At 37.1% G+C, this 21489-nt stretch overlaps 1 protein-coding gene across 2 annotated transcripts; it reads right to left on the minus strand.

Annotated features, from left to right (window-relative positions):
* Positions 1-335: 335 nt before the first annotated feature.
* On the minus strand, positions 336-3361 carry LOC128221179 (uncharacterized). Of its 2 annotated transcripts, none has more exons than XM_052929652.1 (3): positions 3267-3361; positions 1788-2075; positions 336-1234 (listed from the first exon to the last, which is right to left on the minus strand). In XM_052929652.1, the coding sequence occupies exons 2-3, from the start codon at positions 2068-2070 to the stop codon at positions 1038-1040; spliced, it is 480 nt and encodes a 159-aa protein (XP_052785612.1). In that variant the 5' UTR covers positions 2071-2075; positions 3267-3361; the 3' UTR covers positions 336-1037. The 2 variants fall into 2 exon arrangements, with proteins under 2 accessions (XP_052785612.1, XP_052785621.1); XM_052929661.1 differs by having other exon boundaries at positions 3229-3350.
* Between the last annotated feature and the right edge of the window lie 18128 nt (positions 3362-21489).

Raw genomic sequence — 21489 nt, forward strand, 5'->3', positions numbered from 1 at the left:
CAAGAAACTTGGAGTGATCCAATACAGAGTCCCCCATTCAGATATATTTTAACGTTTATCCATGCATATGTGTACAGATGTATACTGACATCACAGCAGATTGAAGGCCAACGCTCGTCTAATTAAGTCAAACGACAGACATAACAGCTACGTATATTAAAGCAAAAGGTTTTTCCTATGCTAATCATGTGCATATCGCCTCAGGGGCAACATATGTACAAGTTTCATTTTACGATCAATGACATACCACACAAAACAAGGACCCCTTGGATTACGTGCAGTGTGCTTCCTTAACTTACAAATATAAATGAAGACCAACAGTCATATAATAACAAGTTTATTTTTTATTGCAACAGATAACAATGTATTTATAATAATAAAAAAATCATTAAATATATTATATATCAAAATCAAAACATTCAATTAACCCCATCAAATATCATAATCTTATTTGTTGACTTACATTCAAGTACACTCAAATCCTAAAACTATTTACACTGATTCTGAAATAAACACACAATGTCACCGGTACTAGAATCTTATGACACGAACTCACTATTGTTCATACATTGTAGGAAAAACATAAATTGCCAAAACATAAATTGCCATTTTGATTGACTTGTTCAACTTCTTCCATGAGATCAAGTTTTTGTCTATTTAAATCTGCCAATATATAATCAATGTTAAAGTAACATCTTGTATCTTGTAAGAATGACAATGTATCATTCTTCATACATGCATTTCTTTTTGCACAACAATTTTGCATTGACTTAAATGAAAAGGCTAAAAAAAGCATGATTTCAGTTTGGATTCATGTAATGATAATTTTAATTCTGGTTATTATACTTGGGAAGCCGGGCCTCGGCAAGGGCTCTTAGTCTCCACCAGCCAGTATCGAGCCAGGGACCATAAATCCAATATCAGAGTCATGCAGGCACTCAGAGACTTGTCACACTTTTATAACAAACAGCACCATGATTGTCACATTCATGATTATCTTGTTCAAACATGTTTTCACTGCGTTATCATGACAAGGGTCATTCCTCCTTCCCTGATTCCCCTCTCCAGTTAAATGCAGATAAGCCCAGCCTCTTTCCAAGGTTTTTAAAGACTCCACTGCCTATCTGCACAAAGTAGTAGCTGCAGACAAGAAACATACTGAAGCAGAGAGCTAACATCCCGACCAGCAGTAGAGCTCCTCCAAGGATGAACGTGCTCACAGCCAACAATGTTCCTGTAATGAAATATATTTTAACCTAGCATTTTATAAGCAATATGACCTAGATGTTTTTTCCACAAATTGAATATCTGCCAATGATATAGCTTCCTCGTAAAAGAGAGTGGTAAAGTTTGATCCTGGAAGTCTTACAATACATTTATCGAATGAAATACTCAACTTTAGAACAAAACTTTTAATTGATTTTGGGTTTTCCGCTTTGCACACTCGCTTCACACCTAGGCGACCCATGTTCGATTCCTGGCCTTGGTGCTTGGGAGTTAGGTCTATGATGACAAACCTATACTAGTGGATTTCCTTCACATACACTGCTTTACCCACAACACATGCGACAAGTACACACACTTGTGCATCATTGTGTCAATGAGAGTGATTAATTTAATGTAGTTATAACTTGTTTCACAATCTTGTTAAATAAATAAGTTTAAACTAAGTGAGATTTTAATACTCAAAAAGATAACTTGTTATTTGACATGGAGTAGTATATGAATTATTTCGCTATCATTTAACATAAACAAACATGTTCATAATAAAACCAAGCAAGTCAAACCTTCAACAAAGAGAAATCCAAGGAATGTGAAGACAAGACTGCTGAATACGAAGACAAGGAATATGATTACAGGAACAGAACACATCCCTAAAGTGACCAGCAGGAACACACTTCCTACAGGATGGTGTGCACAGAAATTCTGCACTTCTTTCCATTTTTCTGCAACCTCAAAATATTCCCACAGGAACTTAAAAAACTCTATGAGCTGGTTCTGTTCTTCACATTCATAATATTCATGTTGCTTCTTATCTTCTTTTGACAAGTTTTCTGTCAGTGAACTCATTTCTCCTGAAAAATAAAACATGTGTCTGATTTTAATAATAAATACTGTAAGTTGTAACCATATCAAATGTTAAATTTGATATATTATAGTATATGTTAAAATATTAAGTGCCCAAATGTGGTGAATAGCAAGTGTGCTAAAAGGACTTTCTCATAGAACATAATAGCAACTTCACGGGAAAAAAAGTTTAACATTCATGGGTAAAAAGTATGCTTACTGTTTTAGTTATATTAAAACTTAGTTACTGAAAGCTTGCACCAAGCATGAAATGTGTATATATTGTTAAATCCTGTCCTTAAAGTTACTTTCTTGAATTTGACCTGAGTTAGTAACGTGATTGGGTTATAAAATAGAAGCCAGCTCATGCGTAGGTGGGTCATAATGCACTATTATCAATTCTGAAAGTTAAATGATGATATCACTTAAATTTCGTAAAATACATGTTTATATGTGAAACCAATGTATTGCGCATTTTGTATGCTTATATTGACGTCACACACATGATGTAATTAAAATTACTTGCTCAATTAACATATCGATATTGCAACTACCGGTAGTTTAATTAACTTATTTAAATGCTTTCTGAAACTTAAGTCTTTCTGAAACATTAATCCAGAAATAAATGATGATTAATTCTTGTATTTTTAACCCATTGGGATATTTTAACTATAGACAATGAATGCAGTCAAATTAAGTTGGGACGAAATCAGAGGTTGCTATGGAAACATGAGTAAAATAATGCTCATAAATTGTCGAAGTATATTGGACAATGACAACCATTTGAAAAAAAGAATTTTTAAGAAATTAATAAACGAAGAAAAATTCACTATTTTTGGCATTTTTTAATTAATGAATTATTTCATTTGTAATAATAATGTCTGAAGGCCAAAAATCGCCGAGGGGCCCATATGTACATTGTATTAATATCTTTCATTTCATCATGAAGAAAATCAGGGATAATATCATTTACAGACAATTAACGATTTAATTAATACACTGGTTTTATTAGCGCACTATACTTGTAAGAATGACAACAGTTATAAGCACAAAAAAACTGATTAGTTTATCCGAATATGGCAACATCCGAATATAGCCAATAATAATACATAGATAATTAATGAATTTTTGGAGTAATAAGCCGTGAAAGGCAATTTTCACCTAGAATATTAAATCACAAAGTTTTCAATTCCTTATACCTCTTTGCAATTAACACTTTCTATAGCTAAATTTCTTTCTTTTCTTCCAATATGTTTTTGTTTTTATCAATCAGTCATATCAAGTTACAAGACGCTTGCAATTTATTTTTTAAAACGGTAGGCAAGAAACGGTTAGCTTTATGGGTTGTATGTATGTATTTCTTTAGACCTTGCGGTCAAGGATAACCCATGAAAGTGCAAGCACTTATTTCAAACGGGGTCCTTTGTTTTTGCTGAAGGGACAGCACGCAGAAGAGACAGTGGTTGGATACTAGGAAGTCCGGGTGTTATACCCTAGCTCTTTTTCGAAGAGACCCCTTGGTTCTTTTACGTGCTCGGTGTAAAGCACCGATACACGGGGTACAACTTTTCTGGGTTAAACCAGTACTGAGTACACCACTTTTCCAGGCACTACCCTTTAAATGCCGAAGGCCAGGCAAGGGAGCTACTTGTATCAACTTTTAACGTATTTTGGTCTGACGCGGCCAGGGATCCGAGTAGTCCTGCCAATGTACCAAGTGGCGGGAGAAAATGTGCCAAGAGGTGGGAGAAAATGTGCCAAGAGGCGGAAGAAACTGTGCCAAATGTGTCAAAATGTGGGAGAAAATGTGCCAAGAGGCGAGAGAATGTGTCAAAATGTGGGAGAAAATGTGCCAAGGGCGGGACTAAATGTGCCAAATGTGCCAAAAGGTGGGAGAAAATATGCAAAGAGGCGGAAGAAAATGCGAAATTATATTGTGGCCATTTTCGCATCTTTTGGGGCATTTTCTCCCCGGTAGACATGCGCATATATGAACTCATTCAAACGGCTTTTCACGAAAACGGCCATTATAGTCATTAACTGCCACTGGTACATTTACAAGTGTTTAACACTTCATTTATCTGCGGTACCATGTACGTTTTGTAGTTAAACAAGAGCTGTCACAGTATGTGACGAATGCCCCCGAATGTGACATTGACCTACGAATAAGGTCAGTACATGAAAAGTTGATCTTGCCTTTACGTGTCAAATACATATGGCAAGTTATTTTAAATTGCCTCTGAACATAAAAAAATACCACCCATACTTGACAACCTACACTGTTATGTCCTTATATTCAGAATTCCCTTGTGAATAAACACTTAGTGTACCTTTCACCTTAGAGGTAGGGACATGGGTCTTGCACACGACACGCCGTCTTGGTATGTGGAACACATGTGGCAAGTTATTTTAAAATCTGTCCATACAAGGGAAAGTTACAGCCCGGACACGACAACCTATACTCTATGTCCTTATATGCAGCACTCCATTGTAAATAAACACTAAGTGTGACCTTGACCTTTGAGGTAGGGACACGGGTCTTGCACGCGACACGTCGTCTTGGTATGTGGTACACATGTGGCAAGTTATTTTAAAATCTGTCCATATAAGGGAAAGTTACAGCCCGGACACGACAATCTATACTCTATGTCCTTATATGCAGCACTCCATTGTGAATAAACACTAAGTGTGACCTTGACCTTTGAAGTAGGGACACGGATCTTGCACGCGACACGTCGTCTTGGTATGTGGAACACATGTGGCAAGTTATTTTAAAATCTGTCCATACAAGGGAAAGTTACAGCCCGGACACGACAACCTATACTCTATGTCCTTATATGCAGCACTCCATTGTGAATAAACACTAAGTGTGACCTTGACCTTTGAGGTAGGAACATGGGTCTTGCACACGACACGTCGTCTTGGTATGTGGTACACATGTGGCAAGTTATTTTAAAATCTGTTCATACAAGAGAAAGTTACAGCCCGGACACGACAACCTATACTCTATGTCCTTATATGCAGCACTCCATTGTGAATAAACACTAAGTGTGACCTTGACCTTTGAGGTAGGGACACGAGTTTTGCACGCCCCACGTCGTCTTGGTATGTGGAACACATGTGGCAAGTTATTTAAAAATCTGTCCATGCAAGGGAAAGTTACAGAGCCGGACGGACGGACGGACGGACGGTGCGATTTTAATATGCCCACCTTCGGGGGCATAAAAAGGTACATAAATGCACAGAAAAGGCAGCGGTAGAATTTGTTTTTATAACGTTTTAATTGCTCATGCCTATCGGAAGGCGATAATGTGCGAAATTAACCCATCACCGTGTAGAAAAGGTAAAATCATGAAGCATGATTAATAAAAGCTAAACACAGTACATACTAAACAACCCAATTCTGCATACAACTCAATACCAAAATAAATATGCGACAATAAATACTGCAAGGCAACGTGCGACAATGCGCCAGAAATGTTACTGTTGACGAGGCTAAAACAAGAATTGGCAGAAATCAGCCCCCATAGATTTCTCTATTTAATTATACATGATCGTTGATGTTGTTTCGGAGTTGATAAAGGTGTGCCTGTGCCCATTGGCTGTTCCACCCGACGCCAGTGTGTCTACCGGTATATGATCGGAAACGTATTTAAAATTGAGTCGCCCCTGGGATTGAAATCAGACAAAATGTCTGGGAGGTATATTTTATGATGATTGATTTTGCCAGTTTTGGCGCCAGAACAGATATACGATACTTTCATAAAACAAACATTATATAAAAATGCGCGGCTTATATATTCAAGAACAGGACAGTTGACTTGAAAAGTTCGGTAACGGCTGGTTAAATTTGCCGTCTTTTCATTATTTCGTTCTTCCACAAGCGTCTCAATGACAACATAATACTTAACTTTGTATTTCGTTCCGTCATCTGCCACGCGGCCACTACGCAACAGAACCCAAAACTTCTCACGGTTCCCATGCCACAACAGCAGAGCGAAATGCGACTGCAATGCCAGTCCTGTGTTCTGTGAGTAAGTGTTTGCGGCTTACGTTCGCGAATAGGGTCCTGCTCGCAGTGAATGTGCTGCAATGCAACAGGGATACAATACAGACAGCTTGCTGACGTTACCTTACGCGAGTGACTGTAAACCTTTATTGTGCATGGGGCAGATATTGTGTTCTCGATTCTGAGTCAAAACGCCCAATGTCGTCTTTTCCCTTTGGTGTTTGCAACAAAACACAACACGATAAAACCGGCAGCTGTAGTGCCGGACGTGCATGTGCTTGTCCAAACCTGACTTGTAACAAGTGGCTGTATCACCGCGTCTGTCAAAACGCCCCCCCCCCCTCACCAGATTGACGCCGCACTGGAATGCGAAGCCTCTTATGGAGTTATATTTTGGTTATGTTCATGGTAGGAGCACGTTTTATAAATTTGCTAATCACCGTTTCCTGTCATGTTTCATTGATGGTTTGCTGTATTTTTTTTTAAATATTGCAACAAAATTCAATTTTTCAAAAAGAAAACAATATTTTATGTGCTGATTTTGTTGAGTTTTACTTCTTGACGAGAAATAAAAACCCATACTGATTTATCAACTTTCCCTGATGTTTAGTTTTAATTCGCTGGAAATTTGAAATGACATACCGTACTTATTAAGCCCGCCCCATACACCGTGCAGCTCATTTTGTTCGTTTATATGGTATATAAAATATATGGTACACATTAAAATTAGATAAATGTATTTGATTGTATATACATATATCAAAAGGTAACGCCCCTAAGCCACGCCCCCCTCTGACGTCAAATCCTGGACCCGCCCCCGATCTTTATTTACTATCGATCTCTGAATACTTTTTTGTTAACTGCAAGTGATATATTATTTTGTACTATCCTTATTTAATTCTTTGCTCATATGATTATAATTTACATTATTGTTCCGTATGTTGTATTATTGTTATTCATGTTGCTTTTGCTACCATTTCATCTTTTCAAATGTATTTAATGACTGCGCTGTTTGTTATTTTATGATAATAATAATAATAATAATAAGAAGAAGAAGAAGAAGAAGAAGAAGAAGAAGAAGAAGAAGAAGAAGAAGAAGAAGAAGAAGAAGAAGAAGAAGAAAAAGAAGAAGAAGAAGAAGAAGAAGAAGAATAGTAATAATAATAATAATAATAACAACAACTTTATTTAACGAAGGTTACATACTAAATGTACAATCATTACAGACATACTACTTATTTCCAGCATGGCCTTCACACAAAAAGTATTACAAAAACACATATACTAACTTACATATTAAGCAACATACAAAACATGCAATCGCACTATCACTATCATACTTTTCTCATGTAATTCAACATAATTATACATGTATTCAACATTTCTTCGACAAACAAAACTCAGTTTAATATGATGATTATAAATTACAATAATTTCATCCTGTAAATAATGTTGATATATTCAGAAAAACTACGTTCAATCAATATATTTTCAATATTTACACATTTGGTAGTATCCATTACAAGTTGTTAATGTAAATACGTACATTAACACAATTCATGTAAACAATGAACTATTTATTATAATGTGAATTAATAAAGTGTCAAGATTATTTTTTTTCATAAGTGATAATATTGATGTTGTCAGAAATACACATATCAGAAAGCTTATATTTTAATACAGTTTTATCATAATTGAAAGGACCATTGTGAGAGCGCCTCCACGTGGCTTGGTCTGGATGCATGAACATGGATAACAGTTTTGATGTTGTCCATTTTCATGTAACGAAATGCTCTCTTAACTTATACATTTAATATTAACTTAACTTGTATAAGACTTCTCGTGCAGTTTCTTTACGTGACACTCTCTTGCTTTGTTCGTGACGGTTCCTTGCCTTTCGTGACAAATCGTTTGATTGTCATGAGATTTCGTCCATTTTGTAGCTTTTCGTGACCATTCTTAACTAAGTACTGTACGACGTGTAACAATTATAACTTCCAATGCACATTACACACGATACTGATTCATATAAAGATATAATCTTCTCTCTCTTTCATGTTATTTTTCGTGAAATTGCGTTTCGTTATGTGGGTTTTCGTGATATTGCGTTTCATTGTGTGGGTTTTCTTGATATCGCGTTTCATAGTGTGTGTTTTTCGTGATATTGCGTTTCATAGTGTGTGTTTTCGTGATATTGCGTTTCGTTATGTGGGTTTTCGTGATATTGCGTTTCATTGTGTGGGTTTTCGTGATATTGCGTTTCATAGTGTGTGTTTTCGTGATATTGCGTTTCATTTTGTGGGTTTTCGTGATATTGCGTTTCATTTTGTGGGCTTTCGTGATATCGCGTTCCGCTGTGTGTGTTTTTATGATATCGCGTTTAATTGTGTGGGTTTTCGAGATTTCGCGCTTCAATGTGTATTTTTTCGTGGCTTTCGCGACTTTTTGCACTTCCGACAACGGAATCTCTACATATTCATGTATACTATGACCAGGTATGCTACACGGTCGATTTCTCTTATAAATTATGTGTAATTCGGAAAAAGGTTCGTACAAGTTTGAGCAACCATTTAGTAAAATATACATCTAAACATCATTTAAAAACAACACCAAGCTTTATACACTACACATTTATCAGTAAAGCTCAGTATTTTTCCATCGAAGTTAAAACATAGTCAAATGACTCATTTTGAAAGTTTGTTTCATTAAAACATAAGTTGGGAAACGAATATATATATATACATTTATGTATATGTCAACCCTGACATGTTATTAAACATGTTTTGCTACAACATGGTTGTTTCATTTATTTCCGTTTCCCATTAAAATGTTTTCAAAAGATATTATTATATTACAACATGTTGGTTAACGAAGTATTTCACCGTAATCTTGCATGTTTTGCTTGAGTAATTTTCCTGTAATTGATTTAAAGCGGCAATCCAATGTAAACTCCCCCCGCCCTTATTATAATACAGTACGAATTTTTCCATACTATGTCACCAAAATTATTATCATTGCCTCAATCTTTGTCAAGAGAAGAAACTGGTGTTCATTTTCATAAACCGCATGATGTTAATAAGATGTTATGACATTCTCATTGCTCGATTCAACATCCATTATTACCACGTTTCCGGTTATGTTTCCGCCGATTTCTTAGATCCACATGCACCCATAACACTTGTACACTCAAAACCTTCCCAAAAGTCTTACCTGAAGGGGTATTTAATATTCAACTTAAGTTATTCTAATGGTCGAACATAATTTGTTTCATTCACTTAAAAGGTTTGTTATTCACATCGAGTAATCCGATTAGCTACATCAACCTTAGATCCAATTTATACCAATAACGGTTTCAAAGATTGTCTCATTACATAACACCTTCATAAGTAACCGAAATATATTGTTTAAAAGATAAATGTGTTATACTAACTAAAACTATTGACTTCGTCCTGGTAACGAAATGAAAAATTATAAGATTATATTAACTATTTAACTAGCATAGCACTTAAAAGCAGCCACACATCTATAGGTCTAATAGCTCTAAATCAGCCACAAATCTAGAGGTCTTATAGTTCTAAACCAGCCACAGATCTATAGGTCTAATAGCTCTAAACCAGCCACAAATCTAGAGGTCTAATAGTTCTAAACCAGCCACAAATCTAGAGGTCTAATAGTTCTAAATCAGCCACAAATCTAGAGGTCTTATAGTTCTAAACCAGCCACAGATCTATAGGTCTAATAGCTCTAAACCAGCCACAAATCTAGAGGTCTTATAGTTCTAAACCAGCCACAGATCTATAGGTCTAATAGCTCTAAACCAGCCACAAATCTAGAGGTCTAATAGTTCTAAATCAGCCACAAATCTAGAGGTCTAATAGTTCTAAATCAGCCACAAATCTAGAGGTCTTATAGTTCTAAACCAGCCACAGATCTATAGGTCTAATAGCTCTAAACCAGCCACAAATCTAGAGGTCTTATAGTTCTTAACCAGCCACAAATCTAGAAGTCTAATAGCTCTAAATCAGCCACAAATCTAGAGGTCTAATAGCTCTAAATCAGCCACACATCTATAGGTCTAATAGCTCTAAATCAGCCACAAATCTAGAGGTCTTATAGTTCTAAACCAGCCACAGATCTATAGGTCTAATAGCTCTAAATCAGCCACACATCTATAGGTCTAATAGCTCTAAATCAGCCACAAATCTAGAGGTCTTATAGTTCTAAACCAGCCACAGATCTATAGGTCTAATAGCTCTAAACCAGCCACAAATCTAGAGGTCTAATAGTTCTAAACCAGCCACAAATCTAGAGGTCTTATAGCTCTAAAGCAGCCACAAATCTAGAAGTCTAATAGCTCTAAACCAGCCACAAATCTAGAGGTCTAATAGTTCTAAATCAGCCACAAATCTAGAGGTCTTATAGTTCTAAACCAGCCACAGATCTATAGGTCTTATAGCTCTAAAGCAGCCACAAATCTAGAAGTCTAATAGCTCTAAACCAGCCACAGATCTATAGGTCTAATAGCTCTAAACCAGCCACAAATCTAGAGGTCTAATAGTTCTAAATCAGCCACAAATCTAGAGGTCTTATAGTTCTAAACCAGCCACAGATCTATAGGTCTAATAGCTCTAAACCAGCCACAAATCTAGAGGTCTAATAGTTCTAAACCAGCCACACATCTATAGGTCTAATAGCTCTAAACCAGCCACAGATCTAGAGGTCTAATAGCTCTAAATCAGCCACACATCTATAGGTCTAATAGCTCTAAATCAGCCACAAATCTAGAGGTCTAATAGTTCTAAACCAGCCACAAATCTAGAGGTCTAATAGCTCTAAATCAGCCACACATCTAGAGGTCTTATAGTTCTAAACCAGCCACACATCTAGAGGTCTAATAGTTCTAAACCAGCCACAGATCTAGAGGTCTAATAGTTCTAAACCAGCCACAGATCTAGAGGTCTAATAGCTCTAAATCAGCCACACATCTATAGGTCTAATAGCTCTAAATCAGCCACAAACCTAGAGGTCTAATAGCTCTAAATCAGCCACACATCTAGAGGTCTTATAGTTCTAAACCAGCCACAGATCTATAGGTCTAATAGCTCTAAACCAGCCACAAATCTAGAGGTCTAATAGTTCTAAACCAGCCACACATCTATAGGTCTAATAGTTCTAAACCAGCCACAAATCTAGAGGTCTAATAGTTCTAAACCAGCCACAAATCTATAGGTCTAATAGCTCTAAATCAGCCACAAATCTAGAGGTCTTATAGTTCTAAACCAGCCACACATCTAGAGGTCTAATAGTTCTAAACCAGCCACACATCTATAGGTCTAATAGTTCTAAACCAGCCACAAATCTAGAGGTCTAATAGTTCTAAACCAGCCACAAATCTATAGGTCTAATAGTTCTAAACCAGCCACAAATCTAGAGGTCTAATAGCTCTAAAGCAGCCACAAATCTAGAAGTCTAATAGCTCTAAATCAGCCACAAATCTAGAGGTCTTATAGTTCTAAACCAGCCACAGATCTATAGGTCTAATAGCTCTAAACCAGCCACAAATCTAGAGGTCTAATAGTTCTAAACCAGCCACACATCTATAGGTCTAATAGTTCTAAACCAGCCACAAATCTAGAGGTCTAATAGTTCTAAACCAGCCACAAATCTATAGGTCTAATAGCTCTAAATCAGCCACAAATCTAGAGGTCTTATAGTTCTAAACCAGCCACAGATCTATAGGTCTAATAGCTCTAAACCAGCCACAAATCTAGAGGTCTAATAGTTCTAAACCAGCCACACATCTATAGGTCTAATAGTTCTTAACCAGCCACAAATCTATAGGTCTAATAGCTCTAAACCAGCCACAGATCTAGAGGTCTAATAGCTCTAAATCAGCCACAAATCTAGAGGTTTAATAGCTCTAAACCAGCCACAAATCTATAGGTCTAATAGCTCTAAATCAGCCACAAATCTAGAGGTCTAATAGTTCTAAACCAGCCACAAATCTAGAGGTCTAATAGCTCTAAACCAGCCACAAATCTAGAGGTCTAATAGTTCTAAACCAGCCACACATCTATAGGTCTTATAGTTCTAAATCAGCCACAAATCTAGAGGTCTAATAGTTCTAAACCAGCCACAAATCTAGAGGTCTAATAGTTCTAAACCAGCCACAAATCTAGAGGTCTAATAGCTCTAAACCAGCCACAAATCTAGAGGTCTAATAGTTCTAAACCAGCCACAAATCTAGAGGTCTAATAGCTCTAAATCAGCCACAAATCTAGAGGTCTAATAGTTCTAAACCAGCCACAAATCTAGAGGTCTAATAGCTCTAAACCAGCCACAAATCTAGAGGTCTAATAGTTCTAAACCAGCCACAAATCTAGAGGTCTTATAGTTCTAAACCAGCCACACATCTAGAGGTCTAATAGTTCTAAACCAGCCACAGATCTAGAGGTCTAATAGTTCTAAACCAGCCACAGATCTAGAGGTCTAATAGCTCTAAATCAGCCACACATCTATAGGTCTAATAGCTCTAAATCAGCCACAAATCTAGAGGTCTAATAGCTCTAAACCAGCCACAAATCTAGAGGTCTAATAGCTCTAAAGCAGCCACAAATCTAGAAGTCTAATAGCTCTAAATCAGCCACAAATCTAGAGGTCTTATAGTTCTAAACCAGCCACAGATCTATAGGTCTAATAGTTCTAAACCAGCCACACATCTATAGGTCTAATAGTTCTAAACCAGCCACAAATCTATAGGTCTAATAGCTCTAAAGCAGCCACAAATCTAGAAGTCTAATAGCTCTAAATCAGCCACAGATCTATAGGTCTAATAGCTCTAAACCAGCCACAAATCTAGAGGTCTAATAGTTCTAAACCAGCCACACATCTATAGGTCTAATAGTTCTTAACCAGCCACAAATCTATAGGTCTAATAGCTCTAAACCAGCCACAAATCTATAGGTCTAATAGCTCTAAATCAGCCACAAATCTAGAGGTCTTATAGTTCTAAACCAGCCACAGATCTAGAGGTCTAATAGCTCTAAATCAGCCACACATCTATAGGTCTAATAGCTCTAAATCAGCCACAAATCTAGAGGTCTAATAGTTCTAAACCAGCCACAAATCTAGAGGTCTAATAGCTCTAAACCAGCCACAAATCTAGAGGTCTTATAGCTCTAAACCAGCCACAGATCTAGAGGTCTAATAGTTCTAAACCAATCACAAATCTAGAGGTCTTATAGTTCTAAACCAGCCACAAATCTAGAGGTCTAATAGTTCTAAACCAGCCACAAATCTAGAGGTCTTATAGTTCTTAACCAGCCACAAATCTAGAGGTCTAATAGTTCTAAACCAGCCACAAATCTAGAGGTCTAATAGTTCTAAACCAGCCACAAATCTAGAGGTCTAATAGCTCTAAATCAGCCACAAATCTAGAGGTCTTATAGTTCTTAACCAGCCACAAATCTAGAGGTCTAATAGTTCTAAACCAGCCACAAATCTAGAGGTCTAATAGTTCTAAACCAGCCACAAATCTAGAGGTCTAATAGTTCTAAACCAGCCACAAATCTAGAGGTCTAATAGTTCTAAACCAGCCACAAATCTAGAGGTCTAATAGTTCTAAACCAGCCACAAATCTAGAGGTCTTATAGTTCTAAACCAGCCACAGATCTATAGGTCTAATAGTTCTAAACCAGCCACAAATCTATAGGTATAATAGTTCTAAACCAGCCACAGATCTAGAGGTCTAATAGTTCTAAACCAGCCACAAATCTAGAGGTCTTATAGTTCTAAACCAGCCACAAATCTAAAGGTCTAATAGTTCTAAACCAGCCACAAATCTAAAGGTCTAATAGCTCTAAACCAGCCACAAATCTAGAGGTCTTATAGTTCTAAACCAGCCACAAATCTAAAGGTCTAATAGTTCTAAACCAGCCACAAATCTAGAGGTCTAATAGCTCTAAACCAGCCACAAATCTAGAGGTCTAATAGCTCTAAATCAGCCACACATCTATAGGTCTAATAGCTCTAAATCAGCCACAAATCTAGAGGTCTAATAGTTCTAAACCAGCCACAAATCTAGAAGTCTAATAGCTCTAAACCAGCCACAAATCTAGAGGTCTAATAGTTCTAAACCAGCCACACATCTAGAGGTCTAATAGTTCTAAACCAGCCACAGATCTAGAGGCCTAATAGTTCTTAACCAGCCACAAATCTATAGGTCTAATAGCTCTAAACCAGCCACAGATCTAGAGGTCTAATAGTTCTAAACCAGCCACAAATCTATAGGTCTAATAGCTCTAAATCAGCCACAAATCTAGAGGTCTAATAGTTCTAAACCAGCCAGGCCTAATAGTTCTAAACCAGCCACAGATCTAGAGGTCTAATAGTTCTTAACCAGCCACAAATCTATAGGTCTAATAGCTCTAAATCAGCCACAAATCTAGAGGTCTAATAGTTCTAAACCAGCCACAGATCTAGAGGTCTAATAGTTCTAAACCAGCCACAAATCTAGAGGTCTAATAGTTCTAAACCAGCCACAAATCTAGAGGTCTAATAGTTCTAAACCAGCCACAAATCTAGAGGTCTAATAGTTCTAAACCAGCCACACATCTAGAGGTCTAATAGTTCTAAACCAGCCACAGATCTAGAGGCCTAATAGTTCTTAACCAGCCACAGATCTAGAGGCCTAATAGTTCTTAACCAGCCACAAATCTATAGGTCTAATAGCTCTAAACCAGCCACAGATCTAGAGGTCTAATAGTTCTAAACCAGCCACAAATCTATAGGTCTAATAGCTCTAAATCAGCCACAAATCTAGAGGTCTAATAGTTCTAAACCAGCCACAGATCTAGAGGCCTAATAGTTCTTAACCAGCCACAAATCTAGAAGTCTAATAGCTCTAAATCAGCCACAAATCTAGAGGTCTAATAGTTCTAAACCAGCCACAAATCTATAGGTCTAATAGCTCTAAATCAGCCACAAATCTAGAGGTCTAATAGTTCTAAACCAGCCACAAATCTAGAAGTCTAATAGTTCTAAACCAGCCACAAATCTAGAGGTCTAATAGTTCTAAACCAGCCACAAATCTATAGGTCTAATAGCTCTAAATCAGCCACAAATCTAGAGGTCTTATAGTTCTAAACCAGCCACAGATCTATAGGTCTAATAGCTCTAAACCAGCCACAAATCTAGAGGTCTAATAGTTCTAAACCAGCCACACATCTATAGGTCTAATAGTTCTTAACCAGCCACAAATCTATAGGTCTAATAGCTCTAAACCAGCCACAGATCTAGAGGTCTAATAGCTCTAAATCAGCCACAAATCTAGAGGTTTAATAGCTCTAAACCAGCCACAAATCTATAGGTCTAATAGCTCTAAATCAGCCACAAATCTAGAGGTCTAATAGTTCTAAACCAGCCACAAATCTAGAGGTCTAATAGCTCTAAACCAGCCACAAATCTAGAGGTCTAATAGTTCTAAACCAGCCACACATCTATAGGTCTTATAGTTCTAAATCAGCCACAAATCTAGAGGTCTAATAGTTCTAAACCAGCCACAAATCTAGAGGTCTAATAGTTCTAAACCAGCCACAAATCTAGAGGTCTAATAGTTCTAAACCAGCCACAAATCTAGAGGTCTAATAGTTCTAAACCAGCCACAAATCTAGAGGTCTAATAGCTCTAAATCAGCCACAAATCTAGAGGTCTAATAGTTCTAAACCAGCCACAAATCTAGAGGTCTAATAGCTCTAAACCAGCCACAAATCTAGAGGTCTAATAGTTCTAAATCAGCCACACATCTAGAGGTCTTATAGTTCTAAACCAGCCACACATCTAGAGGTCTAATAGTTCTAAACCAGCCACAGATCTAGAGGTCTAATAGTTCTAAACCAGCCACAGATCTAGAGGTCTAATAGCTCTAAATCAGCCACACATCTATAGGTCTAATAGCTCTAAATCAGCCACAAATCTAGAAGTCTAATAGCTCTAAACCAGCCACAAATCTAGAGGTCTAATAGCTCTAAAGCAGCCACAAATCTAGAAGTCTAATAGCTCTAAATCAGCCACAAATCTAGAGGTCTTATAGTTCTAAACCAGCCACAGATCTATAGGTCTAATAGTTCTAAACCAGCCACACATCTATAGGTCTAATAGTTCTAAACCAGCCACAAATCTATAGGTCTAATAGCTCTAAAGCAGCCACAAATCTAGAAGTCTAATAGCTCTAAATCAGCCACAGATCTATAGGTCTAATAGCTCTAAACCAGCCACAAATCTAGAGGTCTAATAGTTCTAAACCAGCCACACATCTATAGGTCTAATAGTTCTTAACCAGCCACAAATCTATAGGTCTAATAGCTCTAAACCAGCCACAAATCTATAGGTCTAATAGCTCTAAATCAGCCACAAATCTAGAGGTCTTATAGTTCTAAACCAGCCACAGATCTAGAGGTCTAATAGCTCTAAATCAGCCACACATCTATAGGTCTAATAGCTCTAAATCAGCCACAAATCTAGAGGTCTAATAGTTCTAAACCAGCCACAAATCTAGAGGTCTAATAGCTCTAAATCAGCCACAAATCTAGAGGTCTTATAGCTCTAAACCAGCCACAGATCTAGAGGTCTAATAGTTCTAAACCAATCACAAATCTAGAGGTCTTATAGTTCTAAACCAGCCACAAATCTAGAGGTCTAATAGTTCTAAATCAGCCACAAATCTAGAGGTCTTATAGTTCTTAACCAGCCACAAATCTAGAGGTCTAATAGTTCTAAACCAGCCACAAATCTAGAGGTCTAATAGCTCTAAACCTGCCACAAATCTAGAGGTCTAATAGCTCTAAATCAGCCACAAATCTAGAGGTCTTATAGTTCTTAACCAGCCACAAATCTAGAGGTCTAATAGTTCTAAACCAGCCACAAATCTAGAGGTCTTATAGTTCTAAACCAGCCACAAATCTAGAGGTCTAATAGTTCTAAACCAGCCACAAATCTAGAGGTCTTATAGTTCTAAACCAGCCACAAATCTAGAGGTCTAATAGTTCTAAACCAGCCACAAATCTAGAGGTCTTATAGTTCTAAACCAGCCACAGATCTATAGGTCTAATAGTTCTAAACCAGCCACAGATCTAGAGGTATAATAGTTCTAAACCAGCCACAGATCTAGAGGTCTAATAGTTCTAAACCAGCCACAAATCTAGAGGTCTTATAGTTCTAAACCAGCCACAAATCTAAAGGTCTAATAGTTCTAAACCAGCCACAAATCTAAAGGTCTAATAGCTCTAAACCAGCCACAAATCTAGAGGTCTTATAGTTCTAAACCAGCCACAAATCTAAAGGTCTAATAGTTCTAAACCAGCCACAAATCTAAAGGTCTAATAGCTCTAAACCAGCCACAAATCTAGAGGTCTAATAGCTCTAAATCAGCCACACATCTATAGGTCTAATAGCTCTAAATCAGCCACAAATCTAGAGGTCTAATAGTTCTAAACCAGCCACAAATCTAGAAGTCTAATAGCTCTAAACCAGCCACAAATCTAGAGGTCTAATAGTTCTAAACCAGCCACACATCTAGAGGTCTAATAGTTCTAAACCAGCCACAGATCTAGAGGCCTAATAGTTCTTAACCAGCCACAAATCTATAGGTCTAATAGCTCTAAACCAGCCACAGATCTAGAGGTCTAATAGTTCTAAACCAGCCACAAATCTATAGGTCTAATAGCTCTAAATCAGCCACAAATCTAGAGGTCTAATAGTTCTAAACCAGCCACAGATCTAGAGGTCTAATAGTTCTAAACCAGCCACACATCTAGAGGTCTAATAGTTCTTAACCAGCCACAAATCTATAGGTCTAATAGCTCTAAATCAGCCACAAATCTAGAGGTCTAATAGTTCTAAACCAGCCACAGATCTAGAGGTCTAATAGTTCTAAACCAGCCACAAATCTAGAGGTCTAATAGTTCTAAACCAGCCACAAATCTAGAGGTCTAATAGTTCTAAACCAGCCACAAATCTAGAGGTCTAATAGTTCTAAACCAGCCACACATCTAGAGGTCTAATAGTTCTAAACCAGCCACAGATCTAGAGGCCTAATAGTTCTTAACCAGCCACAGATCTAGAGGCCTAATAGTTCTTAACCAGCCACAAATCTATAGGTCTAATAGCTCTAAACCAGCCACAGATCTAGAGGTCTAATAGTTCTAAACCAGCCACAAATCTATAGGTCTAATAGCTCTAAATCAGCCACAAATCTAGAGGTCTAATAGTTCTAAACCAGCCACAGATCTAGAGGCCTAATAGTTCTTAACCAGCCACAAATCTAGAAGTCTAATAGCTCTAAATCAGCCACAAATCTAGAGGTCTAATAGTTCTAAACCAGCCACAAATCTATAGGTCTAATAGCTCTAAATCAGCCACAAATCTAGAGGTCTAATAGTTCTAAACCAGCCACAAATCTAGAAGTCTAATAGCTCTAAACCAGCCACAAATCTATAGGTCTAATAGTTCTAAACCAGCCACACATCTAGAGGTCTAATAGTTCTAAACCAGCCACAGATCTAGAGGCCTAATAGTTCTAAACCAGCCACACATCGATAGGTCTAATAGTTCTAAACCAGCCACAAATCTAGAGGTCTAATAGCTCTAAATCAGCCACAAATCTAGAGGTCTAAAAGTTCTAAACCAGCCACAAATCTAGAGGTCTAATAGCTCTAAACCAGCCACAAATCTAGAGGTCTAATAGTTCTAAACCAGCCACAAATCTAGAGGTCTAATAGTTCTAAACCAGCCACACATCTAGAGGTCTAATAGTTCTAAACCAGCCACAAATCTAAAGGTCTAATAGTTCTAAACCAGCCACAAATCTATAGGTCTAATAGTTCTAAACCAGCCACAAATCTAGAGGTCTAATAGTTCTAAACCAATCACAAATCTAGAAGTCTAATAGTTCTAAACCAGCCACAAATCTAGAGGTCTAATAGTTCTAAACCAATCACAAATCTAGAGGTCTAATAGTTCTAAACCAATCACAAATCTAGAGGTCTAATAGTTCTAAACCAGCCACAAATCTAGAAGTCTAATAGTTCTAAAGCAGCCACAAATCTAAAGGTCTAATAGCTCTAAACCAGCCACAAATCTAGAGGTCTAATAGTTCTTAACCAGCCACAAATCTATAGGTCTAATAGTTCTAAACCAGCCACAAATCTAGAGGTCTAATAGTTCTAAACCAGCCACAAATCTAAAGGTCTAATAGTTCTAAACCAATCACAAATCTAGAGGTCTAATAGTTCTAAACCAGCCACAAATCTAGAGGTCTAATAGTTCTAAACCAGCCACAGATCTAGAGGTCTAATAGTTCTAAACCAATCACAAATCTATAGGTCTAATAGTTCTAAATCAGCCACAAATCTAGAGGTCTAATAGTTCTAAACCAATCACAAATCTAGAGGTCTAATAGTTCTAAACCAGCCACAAATCTAGAAGTCTAATAGTTCTAAACCAGCCACAAATCTAGAAGTCTAATAGTTCTAAACCAGCCACAAATCTAGAGGTCTAATAGTTCTAAACCAATCACAAATCTAGAGGTCTAATAGTTCTAAAGCAGCCACAAATCTAGAAGTCTAATAGTTCTAAACCAGCCACAAATCTAGAAGTCTAATAGTTCTAAAGCAGCCACAAATCTAGAGGTCTAATAGTTCTAAACCAGCCAAATATCTAGAGGTCTTTTAGTTCTAAACTTGATCCACAAATCTAGAAGTCTATAAGTTCTAAACCAGCCACAAATCTAGAGGTCTGATATATCTTGTTTTGTTTACTGTCTTTGCAAGTTTTTCCCGGGAAATAAAATAGATTTATCAAAATGGTAGCGGGGAAAATGGGCACACTACATAACTGATACTGTGAAAATGTGTAAGATAAAACTTTTAAACTTCAATTTTTAATTAACTAAATACTCAATGTATATAAGGAAATATAAGATATATATATATATATATATATATAAAGATGAAACGTTATGAACGTAAGCTTTACGTTAACAGCGTAATATCATTAACCCGCAAGCTAAAATACATAGCGCGATATCCTGAATTTTATTTTAAATGTTCACTGTTTTTCAGATCCATACCTTAAATAAAAAAATATTTAAATTATTCTAAGAATATATGAAATATTAGAACACACACATGTGAAGTTCATGTGGAGTTTTGCAAATCTCCGAAATTTCTACTTACCAAGAACAATTATAATTAATGAATCAATTAACTAATTTATAACGTCAGGACAATTTGACTACCATGCCTCAACTCCATTTATGAATTGCTATGTCAGTAACATCTGTTTGTATGCAGTGTTATGTCTCGTGTTGTACATACTTCACTGAACTGTTTACATTGATGGTCACTGAACTGTTTACATTGATGGTCACCGAACTGTTTACATGGCTGGTCACTGAACTGTTTACAATGCTGGTCACTAAACTGTTTACATTGCTGGTCACTGAACTATTTACAATGCTGGTCACTAAACTGTTTATATTGCTGGTCACTGAATTGTTTAAATGGCTGGTCGTCAACTGTTTACATTGCTGGTCACTGAACTGTTTACATTGCTGGTCACTAAACTGTTCACAATGCTGATCGCTAAACTGTTTACATTGCTGGTCACTGAACTGTTTACATGGCTGGCCGCTTGCTGGCCACTGAACTATTTACTTTGATGGTCACTAAACTGTTTACATGGCTGGTCACTGAACTATTTACATGGTTGGTCACTGAACTGTTTACAATGATGGTCACTGAACTGTTTACATTGCTGGTCGCTGAACTGTTTACATGGATGGTCAATGAACTGTTTGCAATGCTGGTTGCTTAGTTGTTTACATGGATGGTCACTGAACTGTTTACATGGATGGTCAATGAACTGTTTGCAATGCTGGTTGCTTAGTTGTTTACATGGATGGTCACTGAACTGTTTACATGGATGGTCACTGGACTGTTTACATAAATGGTCACTGACCTGTTAACAATGCTGGTCACTGAACTGTTTACATGGCTGGTCACTGAACTGTTTACATGGCTGGTCACTAAACTGTTTACATTGATGGTCGCTGAATTGTTTACATTGATGGTCACTAAACTGTTTACGGTGAATGTCACTCGACTGTTTACATTGATGGTCACTAAACTGTTTACATTGATATTCACTGACCTGTTTACATTGCTGGTCACTGAACTTTTAACATTGCTGGTTACTGAACTGTTTACATTGCTGGTCACTGAACTGTTTACATGGCTAACTATTTACATGGTTGGTCACTTAACTGTTTACATTGATGGTCAATGAGCTGTTTATAATGCTGGTCGCTAAACTGTTTACGTTGATTGTCTTTGAACTGTTAACTTGCTAGTCACTCA

This window comes from Mya arenaria, chromosome 2, assembly GCF_026914265.1.
Source record: "Mya arenaria isolate MELC-2E11 chromosome 2, ASM2691426v1".
NCBI lineage: Eukaryota > Metazoa > Mollusca > Bivalvia > Myida > Myidae > Mya > Mya arenaria.

Coding starts and splice junctions, on each gene's coding strand:
- LOC128221179 (XM_052929652.1), bottom strand. CDS start 2,070: ATGAGTTCACTGACAGAAAACTTGTCAAAAGAAGATAAGAAGCAACAT. Junction 1,235..1,787: donor TGGATTTCTCTTTGTTGAAG/GTTTGACTTGCT, acceptor ATTTCATTACAG/GAACATTGTTGGCTGTGAGC.